At 31.2% G+C, this 27,426-nt stretch overlaps 4 protein-coding genes across 10 annotated transcripts in view; 2 read left to right on the top strand and 2 right to left on the bottom strand.

The window, feature by feature from the left end:
* Positions 1 to 882: 882 nt before the first annotated feature.
* Positions 883 to 1,680, bottom strand: LOC103571905 (ribonuclease H2 subunit C-like protein). The gene is made up of 3 exons (XM_008550245.3): positions 1,376 to 1,680; positions 1,084 to 1,316; positions 883 to 1,008 (listed from the first exon to the last, which is right to left on the bottom strand). The coding sequence occupies exons 1-3, from the start codon at positions 1,521 to 1,523 to the stop codon at positions 979 to 981; spliced, it is 411 nt and encodes a 136-aa protein (XP_008548467.1). The 5' UTR covers positions 1,524 to 1,680; the 3' UTR covers positions 883 to 978.
* Positions 1,681 to 1,879: 199 nt separating this feature from the next.
* On the top strand, positions 1,880 to 12,377 carry LOC103571904 (leukocyte tyrosine kinase receptor). Of its 4 annotated transcripts, XM_053740687.1 has the most exons (14): positions 1,880 to 3,166; positions 3,341 to 3,498; positions 5,586 to 6,384; positions 6,460 to 6,584; positions 6,689 to 6,826; positions 6,933 to 7,088; positions 7,162 to 7,554; positions 7,673 to 7,771; positions 7,897 to 9,551; positions 9,624 to 9,916; positions 10,029 to 10,371; positions 10,632 to 10,859; positions 10,923 to 11,321; positions 11,386 to 12,377. In XM_053740687.1, the coding sequence occupies exons 3-14, from the start codon at positions 5,876 to 5,878 to the stop codon at positions 11,431 to 11,433; spliced, it is 4,386 nt and encodes a 1,461-aa protein (XP_053596662.1). In that variant the 5' UTR covers positions 1,880 to 3,166; positions 3,341 to 3,498; positions 5,586 to 5,875; the 3' UTR covers positions 11,434 to 12,377. The 4 variants fall into 4 exon arrangements, with proteins under 4 accessions (XP_053596662.1, XP_008548464.1, XP_008548465.1 ...); XM_008550242.3 differs by having other exon boundaries at positions 1,880 to 3,498; XM_008550243.3 differs by lacking the exons at positions 10,923 to 11,321; positions 11,386 to 12,377 and having other exon boundaries at positions 1,880 to 3,498; positions 10,610 to 10,760.
* A 3,463-nt stretch (positions 12,378 to 15,840) lies between these two features.
* LOC103569420 (calpain-A) lies at positions 15,841 to 22,805 on the top strand. 4 transcript variants are annotated; one of them, XM_053740568.1, is made up of 11 exons: positions 16,906 to 17,403; positions 18,584 to 18,760; positions 18,830 to 19,017; positions 19,076 to 20,188; positions 20,260 to 20,302; positions 20,635 to 20,676; positions 20,787 to 20,919; positions 21,268 to 21,396; positions 21,566 to 21,693; positions 21,920 to 22,115; positions 22,301 to 22,805. In XM_053740568.1, the coding sequence occupies exons 1-11, from the start codon at positions 17,263 to 17,265 to the stop codon at positions 22,384 to 22,386; spliced, it is 2,376 nt and encodes a 791-aa protein (XP_053596543.1). In that variant the 5' UTR covers positions 16,906 to 17,262; the 3' UTR covers positions 22,387 to 22,805. The 4 variants fall into 4 exon arrangements, with proteins under 4 accessions (XP_008544932.1, XP_053596543.1, XP_008544931.1 ...); XM_008546710.3 differs by lacking the exons at positions 16,906 to 17,403; positions 20,635 to 20,676 and adding an exon at positions 15,841 to 16,560; XM_008546709.3 differs by lacking the exon at positions 20,635 to 20,676 and having other exon boundaries at positions 16,910 to 17,403.
* A 981-nt stretch (positions 22,806 to 23,786) lies between these two features.
* Positions 23,787 to 27,426, bottom strand: part of LOC103569423 (uncharacterized) — a 37,110-nt gene continuing 33,470 nt past the window's right edge. The window contains exons 12-15 of the mRNA XM_014441768.2: positions 27,161 to 27,341; positions 26,902 to 27,087; positions 25,976 to 26,078; positions 23,787 to 25,762 (exon numbers count right to left, since the gene is read on the bottom strand). Of these exons, the coding sequence (XP_014297254.1) occupies positions 24,308 to 25,762; positions 25,976 to 26,078; positions 26,902 to 27,087; positions 27,161 to 27,341 (1,925 nt within the window). The 3' untranslated portion in view covers positions 23,787 to 24,307. The remainder of the gene's footprint in view (positions 25,763 to 25,975; positions 26,079 to 26,901; positions 27,088 to 27,160; positions 27,342 to 27,426) is intronic.

Here is a 27,426-nt window from a genome sequence, read left to right as displayed (position 1 = left end):
ATTTATTATAAAGCTGATTAATTATTGATAAACGAAAATAAAAATTGTATTTTATCAATACACACGTTATTACTGCGCACATTTAAAGATTTTATTCGATAAAGCAGTAGTGCAATATATTATTTTTGTAGTTTAGATTTATTTATGCATCTGCATCTATATTTATAAATAAAGTCTAACTATTGAAGTATCTATCGAAGTTTTTTTTTTAACGGCTATTTCATTATACTAACAATAACTTTTGTACAAATTTTATAATATAGTATAGGGAGCGTTTATCTTTAGCAAGTCCAATAATTATCAATGTAGATTTCATTAATTATGATCATCAGTGAAATAAATAAACGCATTTAATTTAAATTCTATAATTATAAGTTGACGAAATTAAATACTACCAACATCTGGATTTTATAACTCGTAAGACTTGTGATTAGATATGAATGTTCTAGAGACGTGGTCAGATTTATTAATAAAAAATAAATAAATAAGCTGATAATTCAGTAGATTTTTTAATACTGCTTTAGATATTTTTAAAATTTGATTATTGGATGATTTGTAATAGTATTAATGCGACCAATGCCAGCCATCCCGTGATACTTGAAATAAAAAATTGTTTATTTGACACAAGATCATGTATCAATAATTATAAATGTAGAATGTAATTGAAATTAAATAATAAAATTAATGCCGATCCGTAATCATTATAATATACTGAGAAAAAAAATTTATTTTAAAATGAAAAAATTTTTTTTGGTTTAAATTAACATTCAATTAAAATTTTTTTTCTCTGTATTTATTTTTTTAATCACTTGAAAAATAATTAACTGAATTTACTTACTCAGTAGTTATATATTTAATTAATAATCAATACTTAGATATAATAAAAATGACATCGATAAGAACTTATTTGGTATTTAAAAAATATTTTCATCTTCATAGTTAAGGCACAGCAGTTTATGTAAATAAACCCATAAACTATTAACTCGACTCTTCAATTGGTGCGTGGAGCTGTTAATTTTTTTTTCACATTTTTATAAATGATCAATAAAAAAATTTTACCAATGATAATTTAAAGGTACTTACAGCTTCAGCGATTTCGACCCAATCTAGGGCAGCATCAAAGGCATCATTTCTTGAAGGCAATTTATCCCAGTTCCAGTAAGTAAATTCCGTAAAACATTCCGTTGAATTAAAATTACGTTGACTATCAGGATTAACAGGTTTATTTTTTTCAAAAAATGCTATTCCTTTGTAACCCTTTGGAACACTTAGTTTTTTACCATGAAGTGGATATCCACGAAAAGAAACATCAAAATCTTGAAATAATAAATAATAATTTAATTTACAAATAAAAATATCTAACCTATAAACTTACGAGCATTGTCAGTTGTTCTAATGTACGGAACAAAATATTTCGAGACATTTGCTGGTCCAGTACTGCGTATTTTACATGGTACCGAGTGTACTTGACTATTTTTAACTCCTTCAATGTGCTCCTTTTTAATATGCAAACGTATCGACATTTTGATAAACAATTACACGCGACACTCACTCAACGTTAACACCAACAAACTTTCCCGCGTTTTTCATCAGGTGGAGAGCTCGCGTTTTGAATAGGCCAACCACTTGTCGCTTGAGCGTGTTGGGTGTGTTTACGCTCTTTATGGTCTGTTCGGATTCTCCGCTCGGCGCACTGGGGCGCTTGCAATATACTCGGAAAAATTTGAAAACTTGTCTCGTAGATTTGCATTGCAGTCACGCTACGAGTATAATTTAATTAATTATATATTTTTTGTTGTTTTATTTCTATTAATTAAATTTAATTATGAATTTAAATTTTCTATATATTCCATTTTTACAAAAAATGGACGCTGTCATTTGAAAACAAGGTGTGTTAGCATTCATCCAGAAGACGTCTGATACTCCAGAGGTTTTAAAACACCCAACTGGAGCATTAATTCTGAGTAGGATCGTCGTCTAAGAGTTTCTGTAAAAAATCCAGACCCAGTGAAAATTTTCGTGCATACACAAATGTAGAGGTGCAGTATTTCTGCGCACATTATTTTAAGCGCGAGTAATCTAAAAATTTGAGCGGCTGTTCATTACACAGATCCCGATCACGCAGAATTGACTTTCTTACTTTCCGACCGTAGATCTTACGTCAAAAAGATAATGTTAAATTCAAAAATTTTGTACATTTTGAAATAGAAAGAATAAGGGCTCAACGGCCTCTAGAAACGCGTCAATCGTGATATCATAAAATTTGAATTTATGTAGTCTCGCGTCGAAACAAAACGCATGTGAATTTCGCGGCACGTGCGCACTACAATAAGTAATGTCTAATGAACGATCGCGACTTAAATAATAATACGTGTTTAATTTCTAAATTTGTTATTTAAAAACGCGCATGAATTCAAACAATAAATTAATGTAACAATTATATCAACTTCCGCTGATTTTTTGTTTAAAAAAATTTAAATTCTTTTGTTGTTATTCAAATTCAAGTTTGCCGCTGATTATTTCTCGAATTTACGATTTATAATTACCAGCAACAGAGCAGGTAAATCGCACGTGTGTATTTTTGGAGTAAACGTAATAATAGAATTTAAATACATGTGCATAACGGTTATGTTATTACGTATAATATTGTATGAAGGAGTAAAGGACAGGACTAGAAGACGTAATACAGACAGCATCCGATGTGTGGGGAATGCGTCTGCGCTTCTTGTTAAAATCCTATCTCTGAGAGCAGCAGGGGCGGAGTCCACCTAAACCCGGCAATATCTTTACTTCTCCGAAAGCTACAGTAGGCGCGAGGCCAGCATTATTTGGATGCTGTCCAAACAACGCGGAACGACGAAACAGACTAGTTGATGGTCTCTAAGTGAACTCACTGTTATCCAAAACTTAAATCTTATTTTAGAATTTCATTATAATTTATTAATCCAAATTATATGTTTGGCAATAATTTGAATTAGAAAGTGATTATGACGTAATAAAAAATTTTACGTGAGTTATAACTTTACGAAAACATGCTGGATGCTGTAACAGGATAGAAGACCGTACCAACCAAGAGCTTATCCGGACGTTGGTGTAGCATCGATCGAATATGTGCTTTTGTGCTTGACTCTCTGCTCATTCTTTCTTTCTTTCTCCGCTCTCTCATGTAATGTACACACTGTTTGATAACAAAGACAAAAAAACATAAAAAATAAAAAAAGCAACTAGTCTGTGAGGATATTTTACGGTGGTAGTGATGGTGTACTGCCGCAAACGCAGCATCACTACGCACATTTATTAATCTTTTATGATGGATTATTTATTTGATTTACTGTTTCAGTTTTTCGACTGAGCACGTTTGATTACGTCAATACTATCGTAATAATAGAAAATACAAATTATATTATATATTATTTATTATTTTGTGGTGACAGTGTTTTTTATTCAAATAACATCAATAAATCTTACGTTAAACAACATGTACATTAATAACCGAGGGTGAGTTTAATTTATTTATTTTACCATTTATTACTTAATATTGATTAATTGCTTATCAATTTAATTTTCTTGCCATCACGCTCCGAAATCAGTTTAAGATTTTTTTTATGCATAGAAAAAAACAAAAAAAAGTATTAAATGGTTAACAGTAATTGCAATCGATGATAAATAAATTATTTCGCAAACTATATTGGATAACTTGAATTACTATTGAGAGTAATCAATTGTATCGTCATATTTATTGAAGAGATTCAAATCATTCACTGGATGTATCAAATTAACGGGATGAATTTTGCGTAGGCGTGGACGTACCAACTTTGCAATACATAATCAATGATAATAACACAATTCAATCCTGTTGTTTTTCAATAACTTACCCATCAGTTTTTTCATCAAAAAAAAATATCTTTATAACTTATACTCGCATTTTTTTTTATCACGAGCAATAAACAGATTGAGATGAATTTTACTATTTTTTTTATTTACGTACGGAGGCTGTTGAAAAAGTTAAACGTTTCGTTTTAACCAGGTTTATTATTATTCTCGTCTAATAATTATTCCGAAGCAGTTTGATGCCGGTAATATAAAGATAGATATAAAAGAGGAAATTACAGGATATTGGAGAAATAGTTAAAGCATTTCCGATGATGCTGAAGGATTCTCCGGTATTAACTTTTCCCTTCGTCGTAGTATAACTTTCTAGCTGTACTATGAAAATATTGAGTTATAGAAATAAATCCAGACTCGCACGATTTACTTTATTCATTTATATTTATATTTTTATATATATATATAGAGAGTAAAATAAATATGGAGGGAAATCTTATCACGTATCATATAAATATTATACTTAGACACTTATCCTTTTATTCTATTTTAAATAAAATTTATTTTAGGTACGAGTTATAAAATTAAAAGCTGAATGACGTAAATAAAATTATACGCATACACATAAGCTTGAGTTTTTGTTTTATTATTATTTTAACATTTTCCTTTGTACGTCGCGTATGTTGCATAGTCTTTGGTTTGCTGACTAATATTAAGATTACCCAGTACGAGGGATAGGATTAGGCCGGATATTACGACTATTACCACATCTCATGTACCAATTCAACACACTGAGACCGCAAATCTCATGAATGCATACTATAGTTATACCGGAAATATAATAAAATATCGTTCAGTCTAGACACGTGTTTTTTTTAACATTTATAATACTATTATTATTTGTGATAATTATGATAAAAAAGATTTAAACCCATTTTATAATAAAATAGCGGTATTTTTTTTTAAAACTATCGACGTCATACGAACTTTTTAATGAGGGAAAATGTTGAATTTAAATTCTTTTGAATGAGGTCGACGAGGGAAAAAGGAAATCCTGGGATTTTAAAGCTCTCGACATTTCATTTTTCATCACTACGGATTAATAATAATAATAATGATTAAACAAAAAAAAAAAATATAATTAATATACTTTTGCGAGTGACACATAATTATATCAGTCGATAGTCAATGAACGGAAATTAACAAAAGCCAATAAGACCGCGAATTATTACGCGGTTTGAGTTTAAATCAATTATAACTTAAATTTGTTTCATTTAAATTTCATCAAAATATATATGTATAAAAAATAACTTTTTAGTCATATATGTGTCTAAATTTTTTATTCGTTTATAAAAGTATCGATCAGCTTGTAAATGGGACAATGGACATGATTCAGTGAATTTAAGATAAAGTGATCATCCCTTGAGCAACAATTTAATTTTATGTGAAATTTTACAGAATATTGAGTATCAGTCAAACTGATTGACAGAAAAGCTAACATCATCCATAGTTAAATGATATATAAAAAAAAATATAAGCGAGATAACTTTATTTTTAGATCAACGAATATACAATTTGCTTATTCTCAAGACATTAAATTTGCTTGAATAAATTATTTAATATTAACTCGCGCTTCCTTAATAACAGTAAAAACAATAAACTATTCAGTAGGATGAATAATTTTGAATTAAATATTGTTTTTATTAATTAAATGATAATTACTGCTTGAATGATCACTAATGGTGTCTGTTTATTTACAGTAAACAACTTATGGAGCGTCAATACTGTTGATTCATTGTCGTATGACAATTGAGCGTTTGACTATGACTATAGCTTGAGAATAAACAATACAAATCTACAGCAACAATAGCAACAATAACAATACTGAGTAAATCTCCGAGCATTTGTGACTTTAACAGAGCGCCTACATGAAACTAAAATTATATGCACGACTGATTATAAATCCTCTGGGAATGTGCTCACTAAAAAAAAAATTGTAAGCTTGCAGAGAACCACCAGCTAGACGACTCTAAATATTGAAACCGAAGTGATGATCAGCAAGGAATCTTCAATTATTAAAATTTCCATCACAACACGTTCTCCGCGATATCTTCGTAGACGGGAGATATTAAAGCGGGACGGATGTTTTCTGTTTAAATTACTCTTAACGCTCTACTGCATCGTTGGGGGTGACTGTGAGCCGCGGCGCGGTATCAAAGAGCTGCAAGCTGCTTTGGCTGAGGACCGCGTGCCACCGCCCTTTTTGGGTCACTGTGACTTCGAAGCTCCATGCGGGTCCTGGAACTACACGGGAAACTTTAAAATCGTATCGAAAAATGACGCGACCGAGTACACCGCTGGACATTATTTACGTCTCGATGGCCCTGATATTGGACAGATTTGGTCGATTCTTATACCACACACTGGGTCACAGTGTTTTCTTAAATTTGCGACCCGTCAAATTAAGATGAAAAATGAAGGAATCATACGGCTCATTATTATGTCTAATAATATCACGACCTCTGTTGCTTCTGAACGACCGGGTAACGATGACGCAAAGTTAGTAGTTAGTTTGTTATATACTTATTTATAGTAATTAATTAGTGAGGATAAACACCCGATTGCATTGCGTAGGTGGAATATTACGGAACTTAAACTTGGAGCTATTAGCCAACCGTACAGAGTTGGTCTTGAAATAGATGTTCCAAACAATGCCAGTTTCTCTATTGATAATATAAGATTGGATGACTGTTTTCCAGGTAATTTAATTTTATTATTCTTTCATCAACTAACTATTGATCGTATTTCAACGTTAAACTCCCTCTCTACTTTTCTCTTATTGCGTTCATAACTTTGTCTGCAGAATCTAGACCGTATAATGTTCATAATAAATGCACACCGGATATGTTTCACTGCAAAAATGGATCTTGTATAAATAAAACACGAATTTGTGATTTGACACCGGATTGTGCAGAAGGAGAAGATGAAATTCTCGAGTGTGGTATGCATTATATTAAATTCTTTAGTTAATTAATTTTTTAAATAGAGACGATAAATTTTTTAAATTTAAAATCGATATATTTAATTTTTTATATTCATAAATTCAGACAAAGTGCCAGAGACTGCGAGGTGTAATTTTGAAAACGGCTGGTGTGGGTGGGCAAACGCGCCGAATAAAACTTTGCAGTGGACTTTACATCAAGGCAGCACACCTACGGAAAGAACTGGTCCCAGTTATGACCACACATATCGTAATGTAACTGGTGGGTGTCAAATTTTTATTATTGTTATTATTTCTTTTTTTTTAAACTTATGTCATTTTTATGATGATTTTAGGTACTTATGCATTTGTGAATTCATCGAGAAATCACGGATTGGGTGAAAGCGCCACTATCAATAGCCCGATATTCAATCCAACTCCGCCTTATCATGCTGATCCAAAAAGCCGATACTATAATTCATGTCAAGTACGGTTTTTCTTTCATCAGTACGGTGAATTCAGTGGATCTTTGGGGCTTTATTTGATACAACTTAAACCGCATCAAAATCATTCAAAGCGATTGTGGTGGAGTTACGGTGATCGTAATGATATCTGGTACAATCAAGTAGTAACATTGCCTGACATAAGATACCGATATTTTTTGCAATTTGAATCAAGCAAAAGCTACGCCGCAAAAGCTGATGTCGCTATTGATGATTTTTCATTGAGTCCCGAGTGCTTTGGTATTGGTTCGTATAAAATCAATTTTAATCTATAAATAGCATATAATATAATACATAAAAATGGGAATAATAGTAATAATAATGGAGAATAGAGAATAAAAAAAATTAATTAATTGTATCGCAGGAGTACCAGCGGACGTGGTGGGAGATTTTAATTATTACAGCCCAGTAATAGAATCTGAGCATTCGATCGAGCAGCACTTTGATTTCGTGAATGAAACAGGTACGTCATACAGCAACATTAGCTACTGCCAATATTATAATATATTTTTAGACATAATTAGCTCTCTCTCTCTCTCTCTCTCTGATGTCACTACTAACATAAATATATATCTATATTGTTTAAAGTGATGAGAATAACAACATGCGGCGCAACGGGGCGCTATGGACCGACAACAAAGCAGTGCGCGCGCGAATATAATAAAACAGAATCAGAAGTCCAAGTTCCGGCATTTTTACGTGTCAATACAACCCAAAATGATTATAATCAGGGAATTCAAAAGTGGGAGGTGCCCAGCGGCGGATACTATACATTGATAGCGATGGGTGCACGCGGGGGCAGAGGATCGGGAGAAATGGGCAGCACTCTCGGAGCTTTAGTACGCGGAGTTATTGAGCTTGAAAAGGGACAGATTTTATATTTTTTAGTCGGACAACCGGGAACAGATGCATGCACTAAAAGTTTGGGCATAATGAATAATCCATGCGGTGTTGTATCTCACAGCGGTGGTAATGAATCACCATTTGTTGGGATGCAATCTGCCATACGTGAGGTAAAAAATATTGAATTGACTAACGGTGGGGGTGGTGGTGGAGGTGCTACATATATATTTACCGTTAAATCAACGGGAGAGCGACAGCCACTGATGATCGCTGCGGGTGGCGGTGGACTGGGATTCGGACAATTTGTCGATGATGGAATCCAACATGGTCATGGACCTTTTGCAGACAATAAAAATCTCCTACTTGAATTAACGCCGGGTGAAAGATCGGGTGGTGGGGGTGGTGGATGGAATAGTTCATCGACCCACGATTTGCGATTGCTATCGGTGGGAAAATCACTGATGAAAGGAGGCGTGGGCGGTGTAGGGTGTCACCAGAAAAATAAAACCCATGGCGATGGAGGGTTTGGCGGAGGAGGTGGAGGTTGTCGAACTGGCGGAGGCGGGGGTGGTTACATTGGCGGGACTACGGGCATTAAAAGCTCAACGAACGGCGAAGGTGGGTTCTCATATATTGCCTCGGAACTCATTCACTCGGCATACAGATCGGGATACAATCCTGGTCCCGGTCAAGTTATCATTGTACCGGCTATCAGCGGATGTGGATGTGATTTCCGTTGTGTTGCGGTGGATCGACATCTCAGTGAGACAAGATGTCTGTGTCCACCAGGATGGCAGCTTGGCAACGACTCACGTTCATGTGTGGCCGACGAATTAGATCTCACCAACCAGACGATGAAAATAATATTGATTATCGTTTGTTTTATATTGGCAGTGTCTTTCTCTGCACTGTGCTTCATACTTTACAATAGATATCAAAATAAAAAAGCACTGATAAGACGTAGACAAGTTATGTTCGGCAATGGAACTGAATTAACATCATTGCCAGTTGTATCGGATACCATAATGACTGAATTCAATCCGAATTACGAGTTTGCTGGTAACTTTTACAGTATCAAAGACTTGCCACAGATACCGCGTGAATCGATTTCTTGCGTTAAACCACTTGGGCAAGGAGCTTTTGGTGAAGTATTTCAAGGTGTTTATAAGTATACTCGCAATGAAGAAGCCCAGATTGCTGTTAAAACTTTACCAGCGGTTACCACATCCCAAGCAGCTGCTGATTTTATGATGGAGGCACTTATTATGAGTAAATTTGATCATCCGAATATCGTTAAATTTATTGGAATTTCATTCGATAAAAATCCACGTTACATTATTTTGGAATTACTTGCTGGCGGGGATTTGAAAAATTTTCTACGTGAAGAACGACCAAAACCTGTATGTAATTTTTTATTAGATTTCATGTTTACAGTTAATTTAAAATTATAATAATAATTATAATTTATTCAGGACCGACCGACAAATTTGACAATGCGAGACTTAATTATTTGCGCTCATGATGTAGCGAGTGGCTGTAAATACATGGAAGATGCACGTTTTATTCATCGTGACATTGCAGCACGTAATTGTCTACTGACTTGCAAAGGGCCTGGTCGGGTTGTCAAAATCGCAGACTTTGGCATGGCACGTGATATATATCGTAGTGATTATTATAGAAAGGGTGGTAAAGCTATGCTACCCATTAAATGGATGCCACCAGAGAGTTTCTTAGATGGTATTTTCAGTACAAAGACTGATGTGTGGTAAGTAATTCACGGAACTGTGAATGTTTCATTACCCATCATCCGGGTTTATCCGTCCTACCATCAGCTCTGGGAATACTAAATTAGTAAACACATATACACATTTTCACAGGGCGTTCGGTGTACTCCTTTGGGAGATTATGTCATTTGGTTACATGCCGTATACTGGATGCTCCAATAGAGAAGTAATGTCGATGGTGCAGTCAGGCGGTCGTCTAGAGAAACCAGCCGAGTGTCCTGATCCTATTTATGGAATTATGGCCAAGTGTTGGCATCCAAGACCCGAAGGCCGACCAAGCTTCACTACTATCGTCGAGAGACTAGGATACTGTCTACAGGATCCAGATGTTACTAATCATCCGATGCCAAATTATGACATTCTGCCTGATTGTGATAGGGAGATTACAATTATGAGACCTGATCCAGAGACAGAATGCATTAACGTACATTCTAATGTAAGTTTATATTATTTTGTTTGATTACTGAGTGCCAATGTGTGTTAATACTATGAAATGTCATTTAGTTAGATAGGTTTAGGATCAGTATCCGTGGAACTAACAAAAAAAATAAATAAATAAGCAAATAAAATTACAGTTTCACGGATTTGTTATTTACGTGTTCGTTAGGTATAGAAAAATAACATCGAAAATGAGATGATGAAAATGGCAGCAAGAGTTGATTGAAATTTCTCAGGTTTTGAATGATTTCTGCACAGCTGGACGGATGTGGATACATGCAGCCACGGACTAATTTTCGTCCCGGTGCCTACAAAATAGGATTTGTACCGGGGATCGTCTACGCTTCTCTACGACACAATGATGATTTGGAGGGTGAAATTATTCAAGAAACGACATTAATACAGCCAAAAGAACGTGAAGTTAATGCCGAGAATATGAGGATACGTAAAATGTCAGAGGACAAGTCACCAAATATTTATAATGAGGTAAAAATTTTATTTCATTTATTTAATTAATTAGTAGTGATTTAATTATCTATTTTTACGTAGGAGATAATTAAGCAGCAGTTTAATGATGACAAAAGTTTGAATGAAAAATCGATGCGAAATGAACAGGAGTTGAGAAGAGAATTTGAGAAGCCAATTGAAAATGGTGAAAGTACAACGACTGATACTATTTCCGATTCACTGGTAAATGCTTGTTCGGTATCTCCTTCAGACACTGGACTATCATCACCAAACACACCTAAGTCATCGCCAAACCACACAAACATTAGTCCTAATAATTCAACCAATAATCTTAATGGTATTGTTAAGAAGAATGCACTGAAAGCCACATTGAGCTTGGATCCAGCGACACTTTATCGTGGAACTATTCCATATGAGAAAATATCATTTTCTCAAGCACCACCACGTCTAAGTAATGCTGATAGCTTAGAAATGAAGAAGGTAATTTATTATTTGATTACTTATTTAATAGTAATATAATAAAAATTGAATTATTTTTTAACAGGAGTCATTAGGACACGAATTGCCGAGAGAAGAAGAGTGCTCCTGCTGAGAAATGTTTACTGGGGACTGACGAGAACATTCTCCCCACATTACAAAAAGGCCATTAATGAGATCAATATCAATGCCAATAATGATTATCAATTGTTACGACGAGTATGACAGCGTAACAAGACATTCTTCCGAAGAAACGCTCATTTAAGAAAACATAAACATGACGAACTAAAAAATATAATTACTAATAGTATTGAAGTCACAATTTTTTACCTGAACTTTCTTTACGATACTATGCAGAGAAAAAAAAATTTATATATATAAATATGAATAAATGAGTGTCCAATTTTATATTGTAGATCGACATCATCGAGTTTTAATACGTAAAAATAAAAAAGGAAACTTTAGATTTATATGATAATTATTTAATGAGTAACTTCATTAATTGTGTGGCTTTATAAATAATAATAAAAATTGTCGAATTTAAAAAAAGTGGGAAATTTAGAAAGACAGTTAGACAAATAAATGAAATTTTCCCACTGATTGTTTTATTTATTAAAATAGTTTGCTGTAAGCATAGTAAAGCTTTAGCGTGAAAAATGAAAATTTTAAGCTCACCAGTATGTTATATTAGTGAAAAGAGTAAAATATATATGTGACATGTTGAGTAATCGTGTCTTTTAAAATTATTAATAGACACATTACATGAATATTGTGTGTCATAATCGTGTAGCCCAAGACGATAAATCGTTTTGGATGCATAAACAAAACTAATATTAGTAATAATAATAAATATTATTACTATTATCATGAGAAAACATAAAATTAAAGTTGATATAGTTTATAACATAAATATATATGATTGTTTAAATCCAATGTATAACAAATTGTTTTTGTAATTTTATTTTTTTTTCGTGTTATAAATTGGAATAACGGGGTAAATATATGATATAAATATATATATATATACGTATTAATTATAAATAATGGTCGTTGAATTCGACATGAAGCTTTAATAAACAGTTGTACTTCCTCGTTAATAAATAAATAAATTAAATGAGGAATCGATTTAAAACAACTAAGGTGATGATTACTAATAAATGTTGATTGTATGAATTATAAATATCGAAAAATATAATAATAATAATAATAATAATAATAATAATAATGATTATTGTCTGGAATTTGTAACAGACAAGTGTATATTCAGTATTTATAATTAAATAATTTAAATAATGGACTAAGTGCTCATTTTTATGCATCTTGAGCACGGAAAAAAGTATACATATATATTTTAAGTACGCAGTAATTTATTTTTAAATTTGAAAGCTCAATGCATTAAAAAATTTTGTTGTCGAGGTTTAATTTAATTAAGTTTACTGTACAAATAATTGAATATTTATTTGAGACTGTCGCGAGCGCAAGTAAAACTGGAATTGTTAATTAAATGCCAAAGATAATACTCTATATTTATTATTATTTATCATTGTTAAATATTTTATATTTTATCATAGTAATCTACATCGTTAAGTATTTATTAGTTTATTTATAATTGTTTACTTTTTTTAATTTATATTTTAATTGTGATAGCTCAATTACTATTTTATTACTCAACTTCCGCTTTTTATATACCACCAAATTTACTCAATAAATATAATTACATTTTTTATCCAGTGATTTATTTTTTTTTTTTCAATTAGATTATTTTGCCCTGTACATTTGTATTAATGTTCTAAAGATTTTTTTTTTGTAACAAGTAATAAAAGCGGCCTCTTAAAACGAGCAATTGAAAGACGCAGTAATAATAAATAATAAATACTAATACTTATATTAATCTTACCGGTGTTCTGTTTTTAATGCAGACTCTTGGTCCAACTACGCTCCATGCAAATTATTTTTAGATTTCATCGCCTATTCTTCATTCGGTATTCACTTTATTTTGTATTTCTAAATTTGGATAATTCAAATTTCTCTCTTTCTTTTTTATTTCACTCCACACACACGAATTATTTTATTTAAATTATTGGCTCAATAATTTATAAGTGTAATTGATTATAAACAGGATTTAATATCTATATAATAATTGATGTAATTGATGTATTGAAAAAAAAAATTCTCGATAATTTTAACTATTCTGTGATGTTCCAATTTATTTTAATTATTATTATTCCATATGTTGTTATATATATTGATTGTAAAATGGAATATTTAAAAACTTTGAAAATTTTAAAATAATTTCCAGTCGAGGTTTACTTGGAGGGGCATTACCTGATTTAAATAAAATTGATCATCACATTGATTTTATTTAAAAATAAATCTGTCTTTCTTTTAAAAATATAAAATAAGGATATTGATATATTGTATAATTATCAAATTTTTAAAGAGACTGGCTCTCTGATGATAAAATATAAATAAATAGTGTAAATAAATGTGGGACGGAAATATTAATGAAAGCGTAATATTTAAACGTAAACAATTTATTAAATAAAATCGTAGATTTATGTAGAATAGAATAAGAATTCGTACAAAAAATATATATATGATCAATGTAGTTGATATTGTTTTGCAAAAAAAAATTTTTAAAGTAAATATGGTACAAGTATTTGTTACCCAAAGTATTAACATGCTGCGTTTTTTATTCGATTTATAGAAATGTCATTATACATTTTTCTCATAAATTGAGTTTTTAAAAAAAGTAATAATAATAATAATAATAATTTTTATAACAATTATTACAAGACGTAGATAAATATTTAATGAATTTATTTTTCGTAGTTGACGATTAGTAGAATTTTTTATTTTATTATTTAATATTTATATTGTAATGATATATTTTCGTAAATAGCTCATTGGTACCTACATATTGTAAGATAAAATATTAAATAAAGGGATGTATTTAAAAAAAAAAATTGTTATTATTAATTTAGACAGTTCTGGGGGCTGCTAATAGCGCCCAGTTTTGAGTTGGCCCGAGTTATTAAATACCAATTAAATCTAAGCTTTAAAACGGTGGCTCGCATTAAGATTAATCTGATAAGCTTGGGAAGCGTGTAAAAACGTCGTATATTATTGTGAGCAGCTAAATATATATGTAAAAGCAGTGTTGCCTCTGTTGAAACTCACAAAGATTTGAGTGTAACTTTTCATCCGGCTGCATTAGTTTAAACAGCTTTCAACTGACTGATGCTTTATTGTTATTAAATCTGTCATATCATGACTAAGTTTACATATTTTTATGTACGCGCCGTCGAAGACGATAATGGAAAAATTAAAACAGAAAGATTTATCAAAGGGTAAATTATATTTTTTAAACCAAAGCTCATAATACGTTTTTTTTATTTATTTTCTTTTTTTTTTTTCTTAGGGATCCAGAGTTACTGGGAATTCGACAAGATATTTGGAAACCACTTGGTCGTTATAATTTACTTTCAAGACATTTACGTGGGGGTCTTTCCGGTTCTGGAGACGTTTATCATCCTGGCAAAGCTACTTTTAAGGTTTGTGAATACTAATTAATTTTTTTAATTCTACTGTCAATAATTTTTTATGACAAATTATTTTAAAAATTTTTTTGTACGATGACTTTCAAAAATTGGGTTCCAAGTTTACTGAACTCGGTCCAGTAGCCGAAGAAAAATCTACAGCAAGTAAAGTCAAAGCGTATCTTAAGTGTTTTTGCATGAGCGCGTTTAGTCAAAAAAGAAAATTTCATTGTCTGAAGAATGAAATTTTTTTGTCAACCATGTTGGAATGTAGCCAACGTGTATATGTTTACCAAGCCCGGATAACTGTCTCATATTTTTAGTCGGAGCTATTTCGAAGCAACTTTCATGTGTTTTACTTCCGAAAAATCGTTATACTGGATAGACTACTATTCAAACAAGAACCAACACACATATACATTATTACACGCTAGTCTACATCAGCACATCATGTTGCTATCTAAAAGTATTTTTGAAGAGTACATTTGATGTATCATCAACTCGAATAATTCATCTCAACAACGCATAAATAAAAGCGTTTTCTTAAAAAATCTCCTGTCAAAAATAAAAAAACAAACCAGACAATGAATAATATAAATAAAAGTTTGACGAACTGTTTTGAATAAATAATAATTTTAGATTTTAATTTGAGTTCATTGATGGGGAATATAAATTATTAAATACTTGAAAGTCATTATCCATTACGTAAAGGCCAATGGAAAATTGCATTAAATTATTGTACAACAAGGCCGCGGGTTTCGCATATCAAATAACTTTTTATTAAATTAATTTTAAGTATTTTTGTGAAATAAATAAATTTCCTCAGCACAATGACAATGGAATAAAAATATGAATTCATATAAATCGATTTTTTATGCGGCTCTACGCAACCGCAAACTATCAGAGACTTCCAATAGCAAAAATCGTAAGAATAATAATCTTTACGATGTCGTTAAATAATCCACGGAATATTAACATAAATATATAAATATGACCTCTTTTTTGTTGTTTCTGTTGGCAAATTTTAATTGTTTTTTCAAGAATATTCGTATCCTTCTCTAGTTTTTTTAGTCAGAGCCTTATTTAAAATATAATAAACTCTGGTAGTGATATGACTCGGTTAGTTTTTCACGTGGTAATTTAAATGACGTTTGCTCCAATATCCTCAGTACACTGGCAGCTGTCGACCCGACAATATCACTACTAAATGCTTTACTTCCGTGCTTCTTAAATTTAATTTAACTGCATCCGTACTTGCTTTCAATATAAATTTATTACTCTCGTAAAAACAAATTTACATTTATTAAGGAAACTTTTATCAGCTGAACTCACTAGCCGTTTCCTTTATTTTCCAATTACTCTTGTTTATGATACTACAGAAATTTAATTTAATTCGCAACCAGTACATTACAAAGAAAAAAAAAGTCCGCACCGTATTGACTAAAAGTAAATCAACTGCATCAGTTTCCTTGTCTACTTGTACGTCAACGTCAAGTAATTACTGTCATTAGTGACCCACAAAAATAGTCTTTATGTTTTATCATTTATCGTGCACCGCGACCTTGATCCTGATAATAATTACCACCTAGTATTTAAGTCCAGCTAAGACAAATAAATCATTTATAGAAATGAATAGTTACGGGTGGAATATGTCTGTTGTTTCTGAACCAGAATTTGCAAAAAAGACCATCCAAAAAGTTCAAGTGAGTATTTTATCCTATTAAATTTATGCTCGAGAAAAAAAAAATTTATTGTGTACGCTAAACATGCAATCAATTAGTTTGCACTCAGGTCACGATCATCTAATTGTCATAAGTTATAAATATTTAAGTCAACAATCAAATATTTATTTTTAAATTGAACCCAATTGATTTTGAAATTTGAATTATTTAAAAAAAAAAAAAAAATAATAATAATAATAGCAAATAAAATACATCAAGCAATAAATTTTTTTTTTAAATATGACCTTGAGTCTATCAACGCGAGATCACTTTTTATTGTCTAGTATAAATTAAATTATTATTTGAAAAATTAAAATATATATAAATAATCATGGGATTATAAATTTATTTGATTATTATTTTAAATTACGATGAAATCAGATAGATGAAGTCAGTGTAAGATTAACGGGAATTAAAAAAAAAGTAAATATAAACACCTTTACTCTGACGAGCCCAATAAATGATTCCATCACATACATTCTCTCTGTATATATTAGTATCCAACCATTCCTACAATTAAATTCATCCGACATCGGCATTCAAGCGAATTCCTTTGAACGTAAAGGTTCATGATAAATCAATAATTCCTGTGAAAATAATTATTTTGACAATCAGTTATCACGTGGTATCAATAATTGACAAGAGAAAGTGCATTGAAGCCGTAAATTTTGAAAATATATAAAAATGAGTGGATTCTATGGAAGTTACCCGCAATCTTGTGGTTATGGCTGGAGCAAAGAAGCGACAGAGCCTGGAAATGATATTTTTGTAAAAACAGTCTGCGAAGTAAAACGTGTATTACCTTCATTGTTTAATATCAAAGTGGTATGATATCATTCTGATGGATTTGTTTGATTAAGACTTACATATTTATCATAATAATAATAAAATTCATTGATAATTCCGCAGCTGTCAAATAATTTATTGTCATAACTATTGATTTTTAATCGCTGCTACCATATCATTATTATTATTTATATTTTTTTTTAATCATTATTTATTATTTTACACACTTATTAATTAATTACACCTGTAATAATTAATTTTTATTTTAAACAAAACTTAACCTCACTTTTTATCTGTCAAATTGAAATTTTAACGTCAGGTAATTGTTTATTTAATTATTTATGTATACATATTTTTTTATATTATTTATATTCATTTATTTTATTAAAATTTAATTATTTAATAGTAATAAATTTGTTTAGAACATTGTTTATTACAATGTGAATGCAGCAGACATCAGATAAATTTAAAATTATAATGATAGTAAAGTTAGCGGACGTCTGTTAATTTTAAAAATTTTTAAATAATAAATTAAAATGTTTACAAAAAAAAAATTAAAAAAATGTATGATTAGACATTTGAAAATTCATTAAATGCATTTTGTTAATTCTCTTATTATAATTATTTATCTTTTTATATGTAATTAAAAAATTGTCGCGTGTCCACTACATTTATACTCATTGTATTTATTTACAATTAATCTGATAATTATTAAAATTAATTAAGTAAATAGACTAGTTTCAAGATGATTGTGGTCAATTTTTTATCCGGGTTCATATATATTTATTATTATCAAGTATATAAACATCCTTTTACTGATAAAAACTTGCAAATAAGCTTAGTATGTTCTATGCACTTGATGCAATCAGACCAAGAATAAAAAATATTAATGTTTGTAAAAAATTTTTTATTTACTATTTAAAGTAAATAAATAAATATGAGTAACAAAAAATATACGTTTCAAACGTTTAATATAAACACGCGTTATGAGAAATATTTTACTGGTAAATCTGATGACAGAGAGAAAAATAATTCATTTACGTCAACTAGTTCTGTTAAAAAAACAATTAGTTATAATGATAGTCCTGTTAAAACTTCCAAAAATTATATCGGAAAGTCAGTTTATAATGTAATAATTATCTGATGATGAATAGTTTATTTTTTTTTGCTAATTATTAATTGTAGAAAGTGATTGATTGAGTGGAATTTTGTTTCACAGTTGGGAGAAAGAGGATCTGGGTTCAGATCTCAAGGATCTATTCAAGATTTCAATCAACTGAGACAAGAATGTTTGTCGCGGGGAGTTTTGTTCGAGGATCCAGAGTTCCCGGCTGTAGATTCGTCATTATTTTTTTCGAAAAGACCTGATCGATACATCGAATGGCGAAGGCCGATGGTAAGTCCACTTTGGATTTAGGGTTGGAGTAATTTTTGTTGGTAATTTAACTTTTTAAATTTATTTTAGGAAATAGCAGACAATCCCCAGTTATTTGTTGAAGGATTTTCAAGATTCGATGTTCAACAGGGAGAACTTGGTGACTGTTGGTTGCTTGCGGCAGTTGCTAATCTCACAATGCATCCAAATTTATTTTTTCAAGTAGTACCTGAAGATCAGGGTTTTGATGATAATTACGCTGGAATATTTCACTTCAGGTAATTAAATTTTTTTTAAAATTAATTAACAAGTGTATTGATGATTTTCTTGTTTTAGATTTTGGCAGTATGGACGTTGGGTCGATGTGGTGATCGACGACCGTTTGCCAACTTACCACGGGCAGCTGATGTTCCTAAACTCTGCTGAGAAAAGTGAATTCTGGAGTGCATTATTAGAAAAAGCTTATGCTAAACTTCATGGTTCTTATGAGGCTTTGAAGGGAGGAACAGCTTGCGAAGCTATGGAAGATTTCACTGGCGGAGTTACTGAGATGTATCAGATGGACGAAACACCACCAAATTTGTTTAGTATTTTAATAAAAGCTTACGAGAGAAATTCAATGTTGGGATGCTCGATTGAGCCAGACCCTAATGTTCTTGAAGCAGAAACACCTCAAGGTCTTATTCGAGGACACGCTTACAGTATTACGCGTGTCAAGTACGTCAATATTGAAACACCGAATCAGGTTGGAAAAATTCCGTTGCTCCGGTTGAGAAATCCCTGGGGGAATGAAGCCGAGTGGAATGGTCCCTGGAGTGACATGTCTCCAGAATGGAGATTCATTCCAGATCACGAGAAGGAAGAGCTTGGATTGACATTTGACACTGACGGTGAATTCTGGATGTCATTCCAAGATTTTAAAAAGTATTTTACAAATCTCGAGATCTGTAACTTGAACCCTGATTCGCTGACGGAAGACGATCTAAGTGCCGGAAAAAAAAAATGGGAGACGAGTGTCTTTGAAGGCGAATGGGTACGCGGAGTCACTGCAGGAGGCTGCAGAAATTTTTTGGAAACATTCTATCACAACCCGCAGTATCGTATCACTCTCGAGTATCCCGACGAGGGTGACGATAAGTGTACAGTCATCGTAGCTCTGATGCAAAAAAATCGACGTGCTCAGAAGCGAATGGGAGCGGATTGTTTGACCATTGGTTTTGCTATTTACCATCTTGAAAATCCCGATCGATTACCCAAACCACTTGATATAAATTTCTTTAAATATAATGCCTCCGTTGCCAGATCACCCTCTTTTATTAATTTACGTGAGGTGACATGCCGTTTTAAATTACCTCCAGGTAGTTACTGTATTGTACCCAGTACTTTTGATCCAAATGAAGAGGGTGAATTTTTACTGCGTATATTTTCCGAAAATAAAAACAATATGGAGTAAGTTATTGACTAATTAATTAATTACTTTAATTAAAAAAATTTTTTTATTAATAATAATTTAATTTCAGGGAAAACGACGAGTCTGTTGGTATCGGAGAGGTAGATGACAGGGTATGTATACTAAAACACGTAATTAATTATATTATACCTCGTGGTTATAAGATTAATGTTCGATCGCCGTGATGATGAATCACGATAATAATCTATACGCTTAGTCATTTATAAACTACGTCATATCGGAGCACTGACAGCCTTAGGGCTTAGCATGATAATTTAAAAGCCATCAAGGTTAACACATCGTTACAATAAATTGAGACGCGTTAGTTTTTTCCACAATAAATAATAATACTAATAATTAACAAATAAAAGCAAACTAACAATATTTTTACTTCCCTTGGGTTTGAATGCTCTAACGCGCCGCATGTTTATCACGCTTGCTTCAGATAATTAATCAGCTTAATAAAGAAGATGATAAAGGCGACGAAGTAAGTTACTGAGCACTTAACATGATTAATTTTTTTATAATGGAATTTATAATTATAATTAGTCTTTGAAATTAATATTGTAATTTAATATAATTAAATTTATTATTCAGGTACGCGAACAACCAGAACCCGACCGCAGTAATGAGGAAAAAGTGCGCGAATTCTTTAGAAAACTCGCGGGCGATGACATGGAAGTTGACTGGGAGGAATTGAAAGAAATTTTGGATTACGCCATGAGAAAAGGTATCAATTTATTATTTTATTTTTAAATTAAAAGCTTATGTCCTTAGAAGGCTTTGGGCTAATTTTTAAACTCGCACTAATCTTTATTTTCTATTTTAAAAATTTCTTGCGCTTTTTTTACTCAAAGCTACCGCTTCATTAATCATTAAAAGGTAATTTTACTATCATGCCATTGCGTTAAAAACTATTAATATAAATATAATAATAATAAAATTCTCCATTAAATAATTGGGGTAATTTATTATAAGTAATGTTCAATGACAGTGATAGTTTTACGTTTAAATAAATAAATTACGGCATATTGATTCAAATAAAGCTAACAGACAGTGTGTGTTATTACAATGGTAGAGCTACCACTGTCTTCTCATCACAGTGAAGCTCATACAGAGCCGAATCAAGAAGGCTCTTTGTTGGACACAATCATCTCTCTGCTGTGTAGTGTTGTTTGCAATGACCAACAATATAGTAAGCCCGTAGGTAAGACTAGAATCATGTGTCATCAATCCATCTTCACTAAGTCTAGATTGTCTAGTGCTTTTACTAATAAATTAATATATAACTTCGTAAATAATGTGTAACTACATAAGCAATTTTTTTTTTATTAAATAATTTTAAGTAATTACTAAATAAATAATTTTATTTATAGAAATGCATAATGAAGGATTTAGTAAAGACGTATGCAGAAGCATGGTCGCTATGATGGACACTGATCATTCAGGGAAACTTGGATTCGAAGAATTTAAAACCTTGTGGAATGATATCAAAAGTTGGAGGGTAATTTAATAAAATAATTAATATTTATAATTCTCGTACACAAGGCAACGGATTTTTTAAATAATTCATAAATTTTTTTGTCGTTGTTTTAATTAAAGTCTACTGTTTGCATAAAATATAAATAATCAGATTTTATTATTTTGCTGGGACTTGTGTTTTGTGGATTTTTTTTTTTTTTTTTTTATGAATATTTATTTAGTGAGTAATTATAAATTATTAATTACAGGCTGTATTCCGTCTTTATGACAGAGATGGCACCGGTTACTTAAGCGCGTTTGAATTGAGACAAGCACTCAATAGCGCAGGATACAAATTAAATAATCATATTCTCAATATTTTGGTACACAGATATGGTACCAAAGATGGGAAAGTAACATTTGATGATTATATTATGTGTGCGGTTAGATTGAAAACAATGATTGGTGAGAATCGACAAACTCTTGAAGATGATCTATTTGATGTTCAATAATTTATTACTCTACTCTACTCTATTTTCATTGTTATTACTGTTAATTAATTAATTGATCATTTACCAGCTTTTACAATTATCATTGTTGTAATTTTTTAACAAAGTCATTAATAAATCCAACGCTGCTTTGTGTTGCAGACATATTTCAAGAACGCGATCCACATCATACTAACTCAGCGACATTTACGTTGGAAGAATGGGTTGAGAAAACATTATACTCATAAAAACATCTCAAAAAATAATATCTGTGTTACTTATCAATAATTAAATAACAAAATATCTTCTCTTAAAAATAATAATATCGCCAAATTAATTTAAAAAATATATAATCAAATCATTGTGCTAATTTTATCACGAATGATGTGGAAAATGTGAATGTTAATATTCAGATGATGAAATTTGAAATTCAAAAGCCAAATTAATTAAAAACAAATTAATCGCACAACATGACGATAAAACCTATGTGCCTACTGCATTTTTCTTCTCATATATTAATATATAATATGATAGATTGTACTTGAATTGTTAAAAATAATGTATTTTTTCTGACAGTAACATAAAATTTGATTAAAAAAAGTAATATTTGTAATTAATATATTATTTTTAATTAATAAATCATTGTTTTGTTCTTTTTTTTAAATTATTTATTTGTCCACTTATTTTAGTATTAATAAAAAAAATTATAGTATATATTTTTATTAATCAACAACTACAAACTAAATTATTGCAATCAAGGCGTAATTATAAAAAATATTAAGCCGGTTTTAATTTAAAAATCAAGAATTGGCTTTGAAAATTGCTGACAGTAAAATAATTGCAGTAATAAATTTTAATTAGTTAATTAATTAAATAAATTAATGGTAAAAACGTCACGACTTTTTAATCAATCAATTGTTTGTTAGAAATAAATTTTACAAATTTATAAGCTGTAGGCAATTTTCAAAAATGCAATTAAATTATTAACAAATAATAATTGAGCGTTTAATTTAATTATAATATAATTTATTAATTGCTAAATAATTACTTAATATCAGTCAATCACGTTTGAATTTATTCCTCAAGTACGCGAGATGTAAAAAATAATAATAAATTAAATAATTAAAATAATATAAAAGTGTAATATCGATAAGATGATCCAGCTTTGCTGTCCTGTACTTATCGAAATTTAATAAGTTTTACTTTATACAATAAACAATTGACTAGAAAAAAATACAGAGTCATAAGTAAATACATTTATATGGTACAATAACGCTCATCTCTTAATTATTATTTATAAATTGCGCTCTCTGAATTTATTTCAAGTTATCGGTTTAATAATATGAAATCTAAGCTATTACACGTGGTTATTTATATATTTTTGGTCTTATATATTAAATAATAATAATAAATTCAATATTTATGATTGATGAGTTGATAAACATAAAATATAAAATTATTTATATTTTTATAAAGCGACAAATAAATTCGTTATTTATTTATCTTATAGTTTAATCTCACATTTTAATGAAAAAAGAGTTGTCACGCCTCATTCTTTTCTATTTATTTTATCTATCAATTTTTTTTTTCTCTAATTGTAAGTAAAATCTCGAAATTTAAATCGAAAAATACAGTCTTTGATATTAAATATACTTTAATCATATTTATTTTTCATTAATTAAAATAATTGTAGCATTTTTTTATAGTTTTTTTGGATATCACTCCCAAGGTTGATATGAAATATCCTGTAGTAAGATCTATAATTAATTGGACTCATTATTTAATTAGTCTAGACTCTAGACTACTGAAATAAATTTAAAAATTTTTTACATTTATATATTACAGCCAATATTTGATTGTTGTACATTTTAAAATTTAATTTTTTTTTTCGCTACATGATTATCGAATGAGGCGCAATTGATTATATAGATTACAAAAATTATCATCGGCGATTTATTTATTTTATTTAAAATGGTTAATATCGATTCTTCAGATAAACTTTAAACTTGACATCCTATCAATCATCATCACATTATCCAGTACTTGTACTTTCAGCTAGATTTAATAATCTATCACCATCAATCACAATCTATCATTCACATTCTGTACATAAAATTATATTTATTTTATTTATCGTTAATTTTATTAACTCCCAATAAAATAAAATAATTATGCTGTTATTTTGTTGTCAACATACTCGTCCTCATCATCATCAGCAAATTTAAATTCACCCTCATCTTCACCAATTAAATCATAAATTGAATCACGTGAAATTTCATCCCTAATATCCATCTCGACTCCATAATCTGGACTCTGTATTTGACATATTTTTTTTTCAACTAATACAATATTATTAATATCATTATCAGTCTCTTTAGATTTATGAACTCGTGCCGGTGAATCATTTCTACTACGCGTAAATTCTTTCATCGGTATATTTTCAACATTTCCTAATATTTTACCTTTGCTTTCCATAACTAAATTTAAATCCGCGCAATCTTTATACCTTCTGGTATTTATCAGCGGTGTCTTTGGTTTAGGTAAAATAAAATCATCTTTTGATTCATCATTTTTTGATACCTCGCGGTGACGGTCGTTATTTATTTTACTAAAAGTATTTTTATTATCCTTAATCGTTAGTGATTGATTTGTTTCGTGGTATTTTTTTCTCTGGTCTTTCGATAACTCTCCGCAACTCCTCGTAGTCTCCGGAGACAATTGATTGTATTTGGATTGATTAGCGCTACTATCAATATACTCTTGCAATCTGCTACGTACAGACGCCGGTGTTCTTCGTTTATCATCATCATTAGTTAATCTATTATTTCTAGGTATGCTTGCGCTTCTCGAACGTTCTTGTTCTTCAATTAAGCGGTCGCGATTTGATTTTGGTGTAAATTTACCCCCGCTTCCTCCGCCAGTACCACTTGCATCAGCATTAGCAGCCAGAGCAGGAGTAGCAATAGCAGACGTGGTGGTATCTTTAGAAAAACGTTTATCAGTTTCAGTAACCAGCCGGTTGGGAATAATGTCAATGTGAGGAGCATCGTCGTGTGAATGTCTCGCAAGGGATTCCTCGCTTACTCTGACTCTTGACTCCTCAAGAATCCGATGAATCGGTAGCATACCTTCGTGTAATCTAGCCCGGTATTCCATTATTATTTCATCATGAAGTCTACTCTCACCGGGATCGTATTTCCTCGCGAGAATTTCAGTATCTGAGTCTTTTTGGTCTTGTCTGGCGATGCGGGCTCTTTGATACTCGGCAGGAGTTAAGGCAGCTCCTTCGGTATCCATAATACGTGACTCCTTTTCACGACGATCGGGTATTTCTTCGTAATGATGATCCTCTTCAATGGCTTCGAGTATTTCTGTTTCACCGGGCGTCAATGGCGGTATCCAAACAAGAAACGCTGGGTCCATACCTAAATAAGAACCTGGAGCTGCACCGGCATTTACAACATTGTAATCATAATAATCTAACTCAAGATCTGTATCGGGATTGACTAAACTAAATTCTGAACCGGGCCCTTGGAGAAGACGCTCGCGATTTCGACGATCCTTAGTCTCTTTGCCGCATCTCAGTGTTGATATATTTGATGAAGTGCTTGCTGGTGAAAAACCCTGTAATATTTTGTAACATTTATCATTTATTTGAATTAATAGACATCGGGGTCTTAAAATTATTGCATAAATAATTTTAAAAAATAAAACAACTAAGGAAACCCATCCGCGATATTATAACGAGAATATGTAATTAAATTTAAAAGCGTTTAATATTGAGGACGGGTGTACCTTGGCCTGGACTCTAGATGGTTTTGGGTGTGAGACGCTTACATTATTGACGCTGGTTGAGCCACTTTCAGTGCTGCAACGTCTACTGTCTTCTGAAATCGATGCCTCCTCGGACACGGGACTTATCGGCCCGGCCGTGCGAAGCCTGAAAAAATATCGGCTCTGATTACTCATCTACAACTTTTTATAAAAAAATTCAGATGATTAGAAATTTAATAATAGACAGAACAAAACTAAAAATCCAGTGTCCTTTAATTTTTATATATTTATTATTTTTTTTTTCTATCAAGCGGTGTCCTAGAGATTCTTTTTGTGTTGAATAATAAACAGTGTACTTGACATCTAGGAATGTGGTGTGAGTGCCATGCACATTTGTCGTTTGTTTTTATATATACATATATATATATAATACATATTTATTTTTTTTTTTAACTTCCCGCTGCAAAAATCATGAAATTATTTTTTCCGAGCTCAAGAGCTGCCAAAGGCAGCGGGAAGTTGTAGGCTGCCCTGCGCGGCCAACCATTTTATAATTTTTTTTTTTTTTTATGAATGAGATGTGAACATAAAGATGATTGAAGGTTGAATGATTAGTAAAAAAAATGTATGAAAAAAACTAGAGAAAGACTAAAAAATGTTTTTTTTATTTTGTTTTTTAACGGTGCAATTGAACATTACTTTATTTGAATTCCGCTCGGCAATACTGGAGAAGATTGTTATAACAGAGAGGAATGCACTAAAAACAGATACAAAAAGCATACGCCGTATATAACGTAATTTATAATTATAATTATAAATTAATTTATTCATAGTAATCCGATTAATAAAATATAATGTTAAAATAACTGTCAAAGTAATTGAGTTATTATGGCGGGATATTTAATATAAAATAATTAAAATAATTAGCTCATTAAAATGGTAACTGATAAAATAAATAAAATGAAAACCGGGATCGTGGAATGACTTACTTAACTGGACGGGCGTACTTGACCTCGGGTTGGCCGGATATTGAAGTCAGTGTGCTCGAAGATGAAGACCGACGGGAAGGTGTACTTTTAACACTGGCTACGATTGTTTTTTGCGAGCCGTTGATGTCTTCTGGGGGGTCTTTGTGCTTCAAAGTACCGGTTTCTGCGTTGGCTTCCTCTTCCATACTGCAGTTTAAATAATAAATAGTTTAGTTGAGGTAGAAGTAGTTATAAATGATGATAATGAAGGAGATCTTACTCTGCTTGGGTCTCAGTACTTTCATAGCCGTCTTCAAGATCAGCAGAGGTCTCTTCTAGTCTCCCGTGCCCTGAGGGTCTTCTACGTGTTAATCTTACAAGAGATACTACTTCGGAGATAAGAGTTGCTGAAGATAGCGCTCTTGCACGACGTGCCAGTCCTTGCATTGAACCACTACATGCTGTTGAATTCAAATTAACCCGAGGATAGAACCAGTTGTAGAGAAAGTCCAAGCCGAAGCAGAAACAGGAATAGAATAAGAGATG

The sequence above is a fragment of the Microplitis demolitor genome, chromosome 7 (assembly GCF_026212275.2).
Source record: "Microplitis demolitor isolate Queensland-Clemson2020A chromosome 7, iyMicDemo2.1a, whole genome shotgun sequence".
In the NCBI taxonomy this organism is placed as follows: Eukaryota; Metazoa; Arthropoda; class Insecta; order Hymenoptera; family Braconidae; genus Microplitis; species Microplitis demolitor.
This window is presented reverse-complemented; position numbering and strand designations above follow the sequence as displayed.

Excerpts from the sequence above, each read along its gene's own strand:
- LOC103571905 (XM_008550245.3), bottom strand. The coding sequence starts at position 1,523 with ATGTCGATACGTTTGCATATTAAAAAGGAGCACATTGAAGGAGTTAAA. Across the intron at positions 1,317-1,375 it reads TAGAACAACTGACAATGCTC|ATTTTGATGTTTCTTTTCGT; the intron begins GTAAGTTTATAG and ends TATTATTTCAAG. Across the intron at positions 1,009-1,083 it reads GGGTCGAAATCGCTGAAGCT|CTCCACGCACCAATTGAAGA; the intron begins GTAAGTACCTTT and ends AAAAATTAACAG.
- LOC103571904 (XM_053740687.1), top strand. The coding sequence starts at position 5,876 with ATGATCAGCAAGGAATCTTCAATTATTAAAATTTCCATCACAACACGT. Across the intron at positions 7,772-7,896 it reads TGATTTCGTGAATGAAACAG|TGATGAGAATAACAACATGC; the intron begins GTACGTCATACA and ends TATTGTTTAAAG. Across the intron at positions 11,322-11,385 it reads ATAGCTTAGAAATGAAGAAG|GAGTCATTAGGACACGAATT; the intron begins GTAATTTATTAT and ends ATTTTTTAACAG.
- LOC103569420 (XM_053740568.1), top strand. The coding sequence starts at position 17,263 with ATGAGTGGATTCTATGGAAGTTACCCGCAATCTTGTGGTTATGGCTGG. Across the intron at positions 19,018-19,075 it reads GCTGGAATATTTCACTTCAG|ATTTTGGCAGTATGGACGTT; the intron begins GTAATTAAATTT and ends TTCTTGTTTTAG. Across the intron at positions 20,303-20,634 it reads TCGGAGAGGTAGATGACAGG|ATAATTAATCAGCTTAATAA; the intron begins GTATGTATACTA and ends CGCTTGCTTCAG.